The sequence below is a fragment of the Oncorhynchus masou genome, chromosome 15, assembly GCF_036934945.1.
Source record: "Oncorhynchus masou masou isolate Uvic2021 chromosome 15, UVic_Omas_1.1, whole genome shotgun sequence".
Taxonomy (NCBI): domain Eukaryota; kingdom Metazoa; phylum Chordata; class Actinopteri; order Salmoniformes; family Salmonidae; genus Oncorhynchus; species Oncorhynchus masou.
The window spans coordinates 32146655-32160758 of NC_088226.1; the positions used below are offsets into that span (position 1 = coordinate 32146655).

At 40.4% G+C, this 14104-nt stretch overlaps 1 protein-coding gene across 6 annotated transcripts in view; it reads left to right on the plus strand.

The window, feature by feature from the left end:
• LOC135556150 (cytosolic phospholipase A2-like) overlaps positions 1 to 13479 on the plus strand; it is a 55445-nt gene extending 41966 nt beyond the window's left edge. For 4 of the 6 annotated variants that reach the window (XM_064989108.1, XM_064989109.1, XM_064989111.1 and 1 more), the window contains exons 15-19: positions 4667 to 4851; positions 6412 to 6492; positions 9130 to 9319; positions 12274 to 12431; positions 13103 to 13479. In XM_064989108.1, the coding sequence (XP_064845180.1) occupies positions 4667 to 4851; positions 6412 to 6492; positions 9130 to 9319; positions 12274 to 12431; positions 13103 to 13240 (752 nt within the window). In that variant the 3' untranslated portion in view covers positions 13241 to 13479. The remainder of the gene's footprint in view (positions 1 to 4666; positions 4852 to 6411; positions 6493 to 9129; positions 9320 to 12273; positions 12432 to 13102) is intronic. The other 2 variants (XM_064989112.1, XM_064989113.1) reach the window with 2 other exon arrangements.
• The last annotated feature ends 625 nt before the right edge of the window (positions 13480 to 14104 follow it).

The window sequence follows — 14104 nt, forward strand, 5'->3', positions numbered from 1 at the left end:
TTTAACCAGAATCTAACAGACCCCCGTTTTGAACATTTAACTCCATACTGTTCAACATTACATAAACTTGGAAATTACTTCTAAATCATTCCCTCCTCTAGAACAAATATCACTCTTATGTTCCATGTATCTCAATGCATACTTAGTCTAAATTGTTCGCAGTGTGTAGACCAACCCCCCCCATTCTACCGACACTTTATCATTCTAGCGTGTCTTCTTCAGATAGCATTTACAGTTCCTCTTTCCAGCGGCACATGTAACTCCTGTCTGCACATTAGATTGGCCCTTGATAATGTCCATATTTCAATATCCTAATATATCCATCCGTTTCTCCCACGTACACAAGTCTCTCACCTGAGCCGTTATCTCTCTCCACGCTCACTCCACATGGGCTCTCAGCCCTCCTGCTGTCCTTACTCCGGTTTGGCTCGGACTCAGATTGGAGTGTTAAGTAACTGTCGTATTGAATGCTTTTGTCGCTCTTTCTTCAGCCATTTAGGGAGGGGTTTTGAGGTTCACACACGGGTTCACTGTTTGTGGTCAAATTATACCTACCATGCATTAATACACGATCTGACGGCACCTTCCATGATAACCTCAAAAAAGGACAGATCAGAACAACAGTTTAGTTCAATTCATATCTGTTTCTGGAAATCCAGACAAGGATTGACTATATGACAAATTATTACATTAACATTCATAACGCCTAGCCCTAAGAAGTTTTTAATAACATTAGCTCTACAACAAATGTCAAAGAGCATAGCAAGTTAGTTCATACTCCCTTATTTTACTGGCAACCTCTCGGAAGAGTTACCAGATCAGGAAGTCAGCACCCTAACCCATCGGGGAATCCCACACTCCATAAGTCCCAAGCTGGTGAAATTTGTATCGAAACAAAGACAAAACGGAAATCAGCAATACACATGTCACAATCCATTTGGAGTAACTGTCATCCCTATTTAACATAGTTTTCCTTCTATATGCAGATTGAACAAAGTACATTTGTATATTTACCCAAGGACCAGGACCCCAGGGAACTGGTAATTTTCCCTTTGAACACGATTCACATCGTGATTTAAAAACATGTTAAATCAAAAATAAACATTTGAATAACTAATCAACTTAGAATTACAACTCTTGATAACCCCATAAGGAAATAATAGTATCTTATAAAGTAATGGTAAAATAGAGTAGAAACTGATGTTTCTCATTCATTTTATAATTAAAGCCCACCTGTTTCTATCATTTCTAGTGAGTTTGATCAGGGCTCACCGGAAAGTCAGGATACAGGGCATTTGACACAATTAAATATTTCCTCTCCCTTTTCTTTCCCTGTCCTTCAGAAACCATTTCAAAACCTTCCAAACAGTTCCATCCTTCTGTATACCCAATTTAAAACTGAATTGAAGAGACCCCATCCAAAATAAATCCCACAGTATCAACACCACTAACACATATTCATAACCTGTAAGTTGTGTGTGCGTGCTGGTGTGTGTGTGGTAAACCATAGGTCAAAAACACACATGAGCAGGCCTCACTTATCTGGAACTCTGTTTATGGCCTACTCCATAATTTATTTATATTTTATTTAGCATGTACTATTCTCCATAACCACCACACCACAATGTTCACGAACTAACTAAAAAATATATATAATTTCAACCCCTTTGATAATTCCTCGTTACCCCACAACCCTTTTGTACATTCTATTAATCAATTTCATAATAGAACCACATAAAATGTCTCATGAGTTTAAAAAAAACTAGGCTTTCTGAGTATTTGGCCAGAATTTTAATTTGTTACCTCTAGAATCCATTCCCCTGGCATTCCGCCTAGATACTTCAACCCAAAATACCTTTTCCTGTGGCAAATTTAGTCAATTTCTCATAAAGAGTCCGTGATATTTGATCCTGGCATCTATTAAAAAGTTGGGTACGACTTGATCTCATACGTCTTCCTTCACATAAACTGTATGAATCACTGTAGATCGAACCGAAAAAAGCAAACACTTGCATAGCAGCATTCCCTCTGAATGCAGCAGGTTCCATACCTACACTAATTCTTCCAGTCTGATAGTCCCACATCTAAAACAGGGAGCTATCTCCTTATGCTTTGATGTTTTTTCACTACGTTTGTCTTACTTTGGCCATTGAAGCCACTGTTAGTGACTTTCTCTGTGGCCGTATTAACTCCTCGCACTTCTGAGAAGTGAGCGGAGTTCTATTCCACTCTCAAAGCATCTTGCTCGTTTCATCCACAACCCCCGCAATTGCCGTTTTGATCACAGGTTTCAAACCTGCCTTTAAAGCCAAAGTACAAATTCTATGAATGAACTCACGTACCCAGTCGTTTTGTAGCTAAGTACATCTATTAATTCCCTATATTTGAGCCGAATTGTTAGAATGCTCGTGTGCTTCTTTCAGCGCCTCCATGGCTTTATTAAACTCCTCTAGCTCCGAATGGAGAATCGGGGCCGTCTGTCGCCATTATTCCCCAACCTCTCCCATTTGTGTTTAGGGTGTTTTAGATTTCTTAACTCACATCTATAATACACACGTATTAACTATTTTTCACGGTAGCGCCACCCACTTCCCTGGAGAATAGTTATGGTTTTTGTGCCTAATTAATTGGTCATGGCACTTAATACCTTATATTAGTACCAATACTATAGCGTCTGCAAATGTATTACTGGAGAAATACAGATTACAATATTGCACCACAAAAATCACTGTTGTTGATAACACACGTTACCAAAATTATTCATCCTTGTCTTCCTAATTTCCACAATCTTTCATGGTTCCCCCTCCCCATAGGGCATAAACCAACCTCTCTCTATATTGCTACTGCATGTAACTCAAACGGTGTCCGAATATCTTATTTTTTGTTTTAAAAAATGTACTCACTAAGCTTCTATAACTCTCATTTTCTTCTAAAACTCACTAGTTGCTAGAACTCTCGTCTTACAAAAACTCACTCATCTCTCAGGGGAATACCCCCATTAGGGACCTATCCTAATACAGAACCTACCCTACACTGTATTGTCACTCCTAGGTCTTGCAGAGGAAAACCTCCTCTCGGGACCTATCCTTATGGATCCTAACCTAAACCTGATTTCTACCTGGGTCTTGCAGAGAAAAACCTCCACTCGGGACCTATCCTTAAGGAACCTATCCTCCACCAAATATTTACAACCGGTTGTTACACAATGGGCCTACCGAATAAACTCAGGCTCTCTAGGTCCATATCCTATAATTGTTCAGCCTACGTTTTCTCATCTCCCCAAGATGTCAAAATGAGTGGATAACAGGTGTGGGAACTGTGCGTATGTTGTTTGTTGCCAGCTCCTGCTTCACTGATCTGGACTCTCTGGTTTGACTACAAATCGTGGTGAACCCTGCTCGCAGCGCCAACTGTTAGGTTCTAATTCTCAGAGTAAAAAATTGAATGGACGCTATGAAAGCTTTTTTTTTACGTTAGCTGACATGGGCTAGTTGATCAAGACATTTCTGACAAATTATAAATAGCTCCCTAAGGTGTGCAAAGACGAATATGCCATGAGGAACTGATGATGCACTACTCAATTTCAAAATGTCAGCTTGTACATTCTACGATTACTACTTTAAAGAGTAAGTATAAAGCCAGACTGGGTTCCTTTAAAAAATACATTGTAGGGTGCGCCCCCTCCTGCCCACCCCTTGCGCCCCCCACAGTTTGGGAACAAAGGTACTAGAGGTCTTCACTTGTCCAAAAAGTTGGAACTGATATTCATGAAATAGAGAGAGGTTCCGAACAGACTCGAGGACAACTAGATCTTTTCTGTATTGACCTGGTTGGATGCAGTCTTGGTCTAAACCGGGTGAGGGAAGCACTAGAAAAGTCATTTTTTTAAGCTACTTTATTAAGCATAGCTGATAAAGCGAGAGAGGAGGGAGAGAGGTTGAGGTGCTGGCTCTAGCAGGCGGGGGAGGGGCCATACTGTGAGCGTGGGAAACAGGCAAGCAGGAGGGAGGGAGAGAAAAGAGACAGCAACCAACCAAGCTGACTTGCGCTATAGTAGTCTAATAGCTGCCATAGCTAGGTTAACTTATCAAATATGATTACATAGTATCGGTCTTGACTGCATAAAACTGAGAGACGCTTGTCAAGCAAGCTGTTGGCTCTTGGTAGTTTTAGCTTTTCCTTCTCCTTTAACTTTTAATTCTGTAATTTTAATTACATCTTCCATTGATTAGACATCTAACATTTGCCACACACTGAGGCTCTATGACTGTAACCTATTGCCGCAATGATGACTTATGATTGGCCAACACAACAAGCTACACACGCCATGTCCACTTGAGTGAAAAGCAAGAGCAGCGGCAAAAATTATTGAATTTCTCTCTACTGCAACAGTGGCTTTCGGATCTGTATGGGCCCTTCCAGACAAGTCGGTTAAAATTACACATACCCGAGACACTTGACAATCATATCATATGACATCCGACCCAGACCCCTGACATTATTTAGAATGGATCCATGACCACATCTACTGTGTACATATGGAAACAGTTATAACATGACCATCACACACACACACACCCAATCAACACACACATCCGTTCCCTTACGCATTTCTACTATAACACCTTCTGTATTTATTCTGCATTGTATTCCATAACATTCTCAGACCCAGATGAGTTTGCTGGTATCTACGAGCCACTGGACGTGAAGAGTAAGAAGATCCACATAGTGGACAGTGGTCTGACCTATAACCTCCCGTACCCCCTCATCCTGCGCCCGCAGCGTGGCGTCGACCTCATCATCTCCTTCGACTTCTCAGCCCGCCCCAGTGACTCCAGCCCACCCTTCAAGGTCAGTAGATTGTGCAGGACAGTCCCACAATTTGGACCTTTGTCCTGAGTCCCGAAACCAATCATGTCCCACATTTTATCAACAAATTCAAACATCACTAATTGTTGTTTTGTTCCATATTTCAGTCAGACATTTCAACCTGTCTCTTCCAGTCACGTTGTGCTTATGAAAAAAAAATATATATCATAATGATGTAGTGCTGGTGATGTTAAACACTTCTCCAATCGTTGTTGAGATCTGATATTCTGCGCTACGCATATGCCTATTGTCAATCAATCATATTTCCCAATTCTTTTCGGGTTAAATTCCAGCTAAAATTGGAGAGGACAGTTAGGCAGTCCCTCCAGGATTCTGTGATCGCATAATTCAATGCAAAATCAACTAATCCGTGCATATTATGTGAGAGCTCGCAATTTTGAACAATTCCCGCACTTTTAGCGCATTTAAGGGTCCAATCAAAAGCGGGTTCGTAATTTTGACTAATTACTGCACTGTTACCTTGGAAAAGTGCCCAATCCAACCACACATCAACAAAGTTTTTTTCCCCCTGGCCTGTCAACGTATTCACGTGCGAAGATGATGGGTGATTGTTGATGGCTGGTGCAATGAACAGAAATCAAGCAAACAAAAATTACCTGCTAACGACCGTGCAAAACAATTTCTAAATTAACGTGAAAAAAACATTGCAAAATGTATCGCAGAAATTCAGAAAACCTGCCGCAAAATCAAGCATTTTTAGCCGCAGAAATCACAATCCTGGAGGGACTGGTTAGGCCTAACAACTTGTAAAAAGTGTACTTCTGATGAAGAGCTACAAATTTAAGTAAATAGACATATTAAACTCAAAAATATAAGGTCATTTCATCAAACTTGTGAGGCTCTCCATGCTCATTAGTTTCTCATTCAACATATTTGCTGCTACTTCACTCAATCCTGTTTTAAGTCTCCCTTCCTAACTGTGTTACATTCCCTTTGCTCGCTCAGTGCAGCGGGAGCAGGTGTGGCCGTGAAGTTAGATCAAAAGCTGAATCAATGTCTAGGAAGATCACATAATGAATAATTAGTACTCTACATAACAGAACCAAATATAATCACATGATGTAACGTTACTGTTACACCACAAACACCACATAATTTGTTATGAGAGTTTAGGATGGTCAACTGAATAGTAAAAAATAATAATAATAATGTGGCCAAAACTCAAAAGCATGCAAAATGATACAGGAAGGTTATGTGCCTTGCAAAAGTATTCATCACCCTTGGCATTTTCCCTATTTTGTACAACCTGAAATTTAAATGGATTTTTATTTGGATTTCATGTAATGGACGTACACAAAATAGTCCAAATTAGTGAAGTGAAATGAAAAATAACATGTTTCCAAAAAATCTAAAAAAAACAAGAAATGGAAATGTATTCACCTCCTTTTGTATGAAGCCCCTAAATAAGATCTGGTGCAACCAATTACCTTCGAAAGTCACAATTAGATTGCACACAGGTGGACTTTATTTAACTAAGTGTCACATGATCTCGGGTATATAAATACACATCTGTTCTGAAAGGGCCCAGAGTCTGCAACACCACTAAGCAAGGGGCACCACCAAGCACGCGGCACCATGAAGACCAAGGAGCTCGCCAAACAGGTCAGAGACAAAGTACAAATCAGGGTTGGGTTAAAAAAAATATCAAAAACTTTAACATCCCACAGAGCACCATTAAATCCATTATTAAAAATTGAAAGGATATGGCACCACAACAAACCTGCCAAGAGAGGGCCGCCCACCAAAACTCACAGACCAGGCAAGGAGGGCATTAATCAGAGGCAACAAAGAGACTAAAGATAACCCTGAAGGAGCTGCAGAGCTCCACAGCGGAGATTGGAACATCTGTCCATAGGACCACTTTAAGCCGTTCACTCCACAGAACTGGGCTTTATGGAAGAGTGGCCAGAAAAAAGCCATTGCTTTAAGAAAAAAAATAAGCAAACACATTTGGTGTTCGCCAAAAGGACTGTGGAAGAAGGTGCTCTGGTCAGATGTGACAAATGTAGCTTTTTGGCCATCAAGGAAAACACTATCTGGCACAAACCCAACACCTCATCACCCGAGAACACTATCCATCTAGCATCATGCTGTGGGGATGTTTTTCATCGGCAGGGACTGGGAAACTGGTCAGAATTGAAGGAATGATGGATGGTGCGAAATACAGGAAAATTCTTGAGGGATACTTGTTTCAGTCTTCCAGAGATTTGAAACTGGGATGGAGGTTCACCTTCCAGCAGGACAATAACCCTAAGCATACTGCTAAAGCGACACTCGAGTGGTTTAAGGGGAAATATTTAAATGTCTTGGAATGGCCTAGTCAAAGCCCCAACCTCAATCCATTTGAGAATCTGTGGTATGACTTAACCTGTTGATGCTCTGGGGGCGCAATTTCATTTTTGGATGAAAAACGTTCCCGTTTTAAACAAGATATTTTGTCACAAAAAGATGCTCGACTATGCATATAATTGCTACCGTTCGAAAGAAAACACTGACGTGTCCAGAAATACAAAGATCTTCTCTGTGCGTGCCCTAAAACGTGAGCTTCAGGCAAAACCAAGATGAGATGGCATCCAGGAAATGACAAGGATTTTTGAGGCTCTGTATTCCATGGTCTCCTTATATGGCTGTGAACGCGAGAGGAGTAAGTCTGCCCTTTCTGTCGTTTCCCCAAGGTGTCTGCAGCATTGTGACGTATTTGTATGCAGATCATTGGAAGATTGACCATAACAGACCACATTTACCACGTGTCCGCCCGGTGTCCTGCGCCGAAATTGGTGCGCAAAAGTCACCTGCCAGTATTTTTCCATGGGATACAGAGAGGAAAGCAAGCTTCCACGAACTGCATGTCAATGAAGAGATATGTGAAAAAACACCTTGAGGATTGATTCCAAACAACGTTTGCCATGTTTCGGTCGATATTATGTAGTTAATCCGGAAAAAGTTTCACGTTGTAGGTGACTGCATTTGTAGCCAGACGCAATGTAGAAAACGGAACGATTTCTCCTACACACAGACGCTTTCAGGAAACACTGCGCATTTGGTATGTGACTGAGACTCTCCTCATTGAAAACATCAGAAGCTCTTCAAAGGTAAATGATTTTATTTATTTGGTTATCTGGTTTTTGTGAAAATGTTGCGTGCTACATGCTACACAAAATGCTATGCTAGCTTTGCATACTCTTACACAAATTAGTCAATTTCTATGGTTCAAAAGCATATTTTGAAAATCTGAGATGACAGTGTTGTTAAGAAAAGTCTAAGCTTGAGAGCAAACGCATTATTTTAATTTTATTTGCGATTTTCAGAAATCGTTAACGTTGCGTTATGCTAATGAGCCTGAGGCTTTAGTCACGATCCCGGATCCGGGATGGGGAGTTTCAAGAGGTTATAGATTGCTGTATACCAGCGGAACCCATCCATCTTGAAGGACAAGTTTTGCCTTGAAGATGGGCAAAATCCCAGTAGCTAGATGTGCTAAGCTTCTAGAGACATACCCCAAGAGACTTGCAGCTGGAATTTCTGCAAAAGGTGGCTCTACAAAGTATTAACTTTGGGGTGGGTGAATAGTTATGCACGCTCAAGTTCTCGTTTTTTTTTTTGTCTTGTTACTTGTTTGTTTCCAAATAAAAAATATTTTGCATCTTCAAAGTGGTAGGCATGTTGTGTAAATCAAATGATACAAACCCCCCAAAAACTATTTGAATTCCAGGTTGTAAGGCATCAAAATAGGAAAAATGCCAAGGAGGGTGAATACTTTCACAAGCCACTGTAGTTTAACATCATCGGTTCTAATTTGCACACAAACAGTAGTTCAAGAGGATCTAAATGCATATTCCCATGAAACTGATTGAGATCAAATGGTTGGCATGCAGATGCAGTTTATGTAATATTATTCACGATTGTCAGTGATGATGGCCTATTTTGAAATTAGGTATGCCTAACTTGGTGTTTGTATACGTTTCTTTAGACGATAAGTGTGGTCATAGGCAGTACATTGCAAATGGAGGATGCATTTTTAGTATATTAGGTATTTTAAATGTGGTCACCCTTCAGGTTAGATCATTGTACTGCCAAGCTCTGCCTGCCAGTACTTTGCTTTAAAATGTTTATTTAATTTTATCATTGAAGATTATTTTGTGTGATGATTAAGTAGTTATGAGTTAGGATAAAAGTTAATCATTTTACTATTCCGTAGTAATCGAGATGTGAACTTTTTGACTTGTCTTTGGTATATAGGAGCTGCTGCTGGCTGAGAAGTGGGCCCGGATGAACAAGCTGCCATTCCCTAAGATCGACCCCAAGGTATTTGACCGCGAGGGCCTGAAAGAGTGCTACATCTTCAAGCCAATAAAGGGGGAACGGAACTGCCCCACTGTCATCCATTTTGTCCTAGTCAACATCAACTTCAGGATGTTCAAAGCCCCTGGTAAGTACTGTATATGTACAGTGTATGCCATATGTATGTCTGTACATGTTGTTTGTGTACATGTGAAATATGTGAGCCCTGTTTGAAAATGATTTCCTGTTAAAGGAATTAAATTGCTCTGTTTTAATACCCAATAAAAATTAAACACTCTGTCAATTCATAAGGATTTGTAAGACCCTTATTCTATAATAATGGACAGAGCCCAGTCTTAAAGTCAATCAGCAGAGTTTATTCACGAGAGTACTGAACACGATACAGGTTACCACAGGTTATAAACTGAAAATGACGTCATTAGTTTCAGCACCAACCCGTGCCATCTCCGTTCCAATACAAAAGCTGTATCTCAAGCCTTCCCACATCCGTCTCCCTACCAATTTAATATAATTTACAAGCCAAGGCTTTCTCGTGTAGATAAGCATTCTAGCCAGTCTGAAGAGATCGTTCATTCATTCCTACCAAGGAACAGACAGTCATTGTTTTAACTCTTGACGACATTCACACACATTATATTCAGTACTGGGATCAAGAAAGAAAACTCATACATATACAGCAACATAATAGCATTCTGATTAGTACATATACAGTAACATAATAGTATTCGGATTAGTACAGTCCTGATTGAAATGTATACATAATTAGTCATCATTGATAAAAAATTTCCTTAACATTAACACCTCTTCAATTAAGCTATGTTTAGCTGTAATTAATGTTATTTTAGTGACTGGTCTCCCCTATCTTGGTTTTGGTTCCTAGATCTATTCCGATCAAGTCTGGTCTGTTCCGATGTATTCCATACATAATAGTAGGCCCCTTATTGACTGTTTATCCATAGGGAATATGCCCCTACGGAAGTTGAGGGTTTATAGTGGAGAACTGGGCCATGTGTGGGATTGGTATTTTACAAGTTGCCTAGTGGGGTGACTTATAAACCCATAAGGAGCAGATCTGTGACCAGGTGCTATGGGGGGAATCTCTCACTATGCTGGGAGAGCAATGTGTGTAAACAGGGTAAACATCATCAGCCATAGGAACACATATATACACTGGCCTGGCCTCTGCGCTGCCTCACACACTGAATTATAGTGTTTAGGGCCTCATGACGAGGGCCACTCACATGTTGTTATACACTGATATATTTATGTCTGTGTAGGAGAGAGAGTAGGTTATATCACTGGTCTGTTAATCCCCTGTATAGTCAAAGACAAGTGTACCCTCATTTAGGATGCCTTAAGCTAACGTGTGCCTTAAACCTCTTGAAACTCCCCATCCCGGATCCGGGATCGTGACTAAAGCCTCAGGCTCATTAGCATAACGCAACGTTAACGATTTCTGAAAATCGCAAATAAAATTAAAATAATGCGTTTGCTGTCAAGCTTAGACTTTTCTTAACAACACTGTCATCTCAGATTTTCAAAATATGCTTTTGAACCATAGAAATGGACTAATTTGTGTAAGAGTATGCAAAGCTAGCATAGCATTTTGTGTAGCATGTAGCACGCAACATTTTCACAAAAGCCAGATAACCAAATAAATAAAATCATTTACCTTTGAAGAGCTTCTGATGTTTTCAATGAGGAGACTCTCAGTCACATGCCAAATGCGCAGTGTTTCCTGAAAGCGTCTGTGTGTAGGAGAAATCGTTCCGTTTTCTACATTGCGCCTGGCTACTGAAACGAACCGAAAATGCAGTCACCTACAACGTAAAACTTTTTCCGGATTAACTACATAATATCGACCGAAACATGGCAAACGTTGTTTGGAATCAGTCCTCAAGGTGTTTTTTCACATATCTCTTCATTGACATGCAGTTCGTGGAAGCTTGCTTTCCTCTCTGTATTCCTTGGAAAAATACTGGCAGGTGACTTTTGCGCACCAATTTCGGCGCAGGACACCGGGCGGACACGTGGTAAATGTGGTCTCTTATGGTCAATCTTCCAATGATCTGCCTACAAATACGTCACAATGCTGCAGACACCTTGGGGAAACGACAGAGAGGGTTGATTCATTCCTCTTGCGTTCACAGCCATATAAGGAGATCATGACAAACAGAGCCTCAAAAATCCTTGTCATTTCCTGGATGCCATCTCATCTTGGTTTTGCCTGAAGCTCACGTTAAAGGGCACGCACAGAGAATATCTTTGTATTTCTGGACACGTCAGAGTGTTTTCTTTCGAACAGTAGCAATTATATGCATAGTCGAGCATCTTTTTGTGACAAAATATCTTGTTTAAAACGGGAACGTTTTTCATCCAAAAATGAAATTGCGCCCCTAGAGTTCCAAGAAGTTAAACTACATTCCCAGGGTGCCTTGAGCTACATGCCTTAAGCTAAGGTGTACAACCCCCGTTGAATATGGCCGGTATCATGAATGAAATTGTTGCCTGCAGAGCTGGTAAGGCTGTTTTCATGTTATCCAGAGGTAAACAAATCATTGGCCAGAGCGTCAAGTGTGCGCTCTGAACGCTCAGAGAGTGAAACGAGATGGGTACAGCTAAAGCTTAAGAGGGTGTGAACGATGCTGAATGGGTGTAAACAAAGAAGAGCTCTACACTAGATACCAAAACATTCAAAGGCCATTTTTGCTAAAGTGAGTTTACAAGATTATCAACTTTCAAAGCAGATTTACTTTTCCATTGTTACTCAAAATGCAGTGTATAATATACCATTTTGTAGCTCTGAGTCCCTACTTGTATTCCATGTCAAAAACATGATTTCAAATTTTGCTACAGAAGACCGAATCCAGATGATGAGTCAAATGACTAACCATCATGTAACTTCGCCATTGTTAAAATGGATTGACAGTGCGAAATCCACTGGAGTTGGGGCTGAAACAACCGTAGTTCTGAATTAGTCATATGATATAGGCTATTATTAGCTGTATATGACCATTTATTAGTTAGTCATAGTCACTATCATCCTGAAATAAATATCATCCCTTTGCTGTGTGTTTGAAGGAGTGCCTCGTGAAACAGAACAGGAGAAGAAGATGGCTGACTTTGACATCTTTGATGACCCCGAGACGCCGTACTCTACGTTTAACTTCCAGTACTCAAACCAGGCCTTCACACAACTCCACGACCTCATGGAGTTCAATACGCTCAACAACATCGAGGTATGTTCGGGCTTCAACAACATCGCCTACTGTACATCCGTCTCTAATATTTTAGGTCAGACAGTTTTTGGAAAAATTAAGTGCTCTTTAAAGAGCCAGGAATATGTTGATGTGGAGCCATACTAGTTTTGTCTGTGGTTGGTGCGTTACCGTGAAGTGCTTTTAACATCAAGGTCAAATTGATTCTTTTAAGCACTGTGTGTGGGTGTGTAAAAAGATCCCACGAATCAAAAAGTCAGTTCAGTCGGTCAGAACTAAAATGCCAGTGACTGAAGTGGTTTTCCAATATGACATTAGTACTGTATGTGGTAGATGGGAATGTGCATCCTGACTCCTGTTCAAACCACCCTCCACAGTGGTGAGTTCGGTTAGCCAGAACTAATATCTGTAAAACAATATTTCAACAACGTAAATGTCAGTTCAGCCAGCCAGATTTAATATATGTTAAACTTTTCAGCAACATCAACGTTTGCTCAGTTATCCATCACTAATTATGGGTCCCCTGGACATCAAACACCTGTGTATAGGCCTATGCTGATTGTTTTTTTTTAATCTAACCTATAACCACATTTGAATTCATTATGATTGCTTGTTAACGGTCAATTGACTAACCACATGTGTAGGTTAATACAGTGTTTAATCCATTCCACATCCTCCATCCACCTCTCTAGGTGATAAAAGAGGCAATTAAGGAGAGCATTATGTACAGGAAGGAGAATCCCTCACGCTGCTCTGTGTCCCTCTCACTCAACGAGATCCAGAACAAAATGTTCCTGAAGCGGGAGATGCGGGAGAAAGCCCAGAAGTGAGAGCTGGAATGCTGGCAGAAGCAACGTCAAGCTATCAGACAAGACTTTGCGAAATGACATACAGAACCAGTCAAAAATTATTTCTACATTTTTTTTAACTAAATAACACATGGAATCATGTAGCAACCAATAAAAAGTGTTAAACAAATGAAGATATATCTAAGATTCTTCAAAGTAGCCACCCTTTGCCTTGATGACAGCTTGGCAGACATGCTCTCGACATAAAGTATTTATTTCGAGTTAAAGTGTACTGGTTTTATTTTTTTATTTGACCTTTAACCAGGTAGGCTAGTTGAGAACAAGTTCTCATTTGCAACTGCGACCTGGCCAAGATCAAGCATAGCGAGTTAAACATGGAGTAAACAATTAACAAGTCAATAACACAGTAGAAAAAAAGAGAGTCTATATACATTGTGTGCAAAAGGCATGAGGAGGTAGGCGAATAATTACAATTTTGCAGATTAACACGAGTGATAAATGATCAGATGGTCATGTACAAGTAGAGATATTGGTGTGCAAAAGAGCAGAAAAGTAAATAAATATAAACAGTATGGAGATGAGGTAGGTAAAATTGGGTGGGTTATTTACCAATAGACTAATTACAGCTGCAGCGATCGGTTAGCTGCTCAGATAGCAGATGTTTAAAGTTGGTGAGGGAGATAAAGTCTCCAACTTCAGCGATTTTTGCAATTCGTTCCAGTCACAGGCAGCAGAGAACTGTAACGAAAGGCGGCCAAATGAGGTGTTGGCTTTAGGGATGATCAGTGAGATACACCTGCTGGAGCGCGTGCTACGGGTGGGTGTTGCCATCATGACCAGTGAACTGAGATAAGGCGGAGCTTTACGTAGCATGGACTTGTAGAT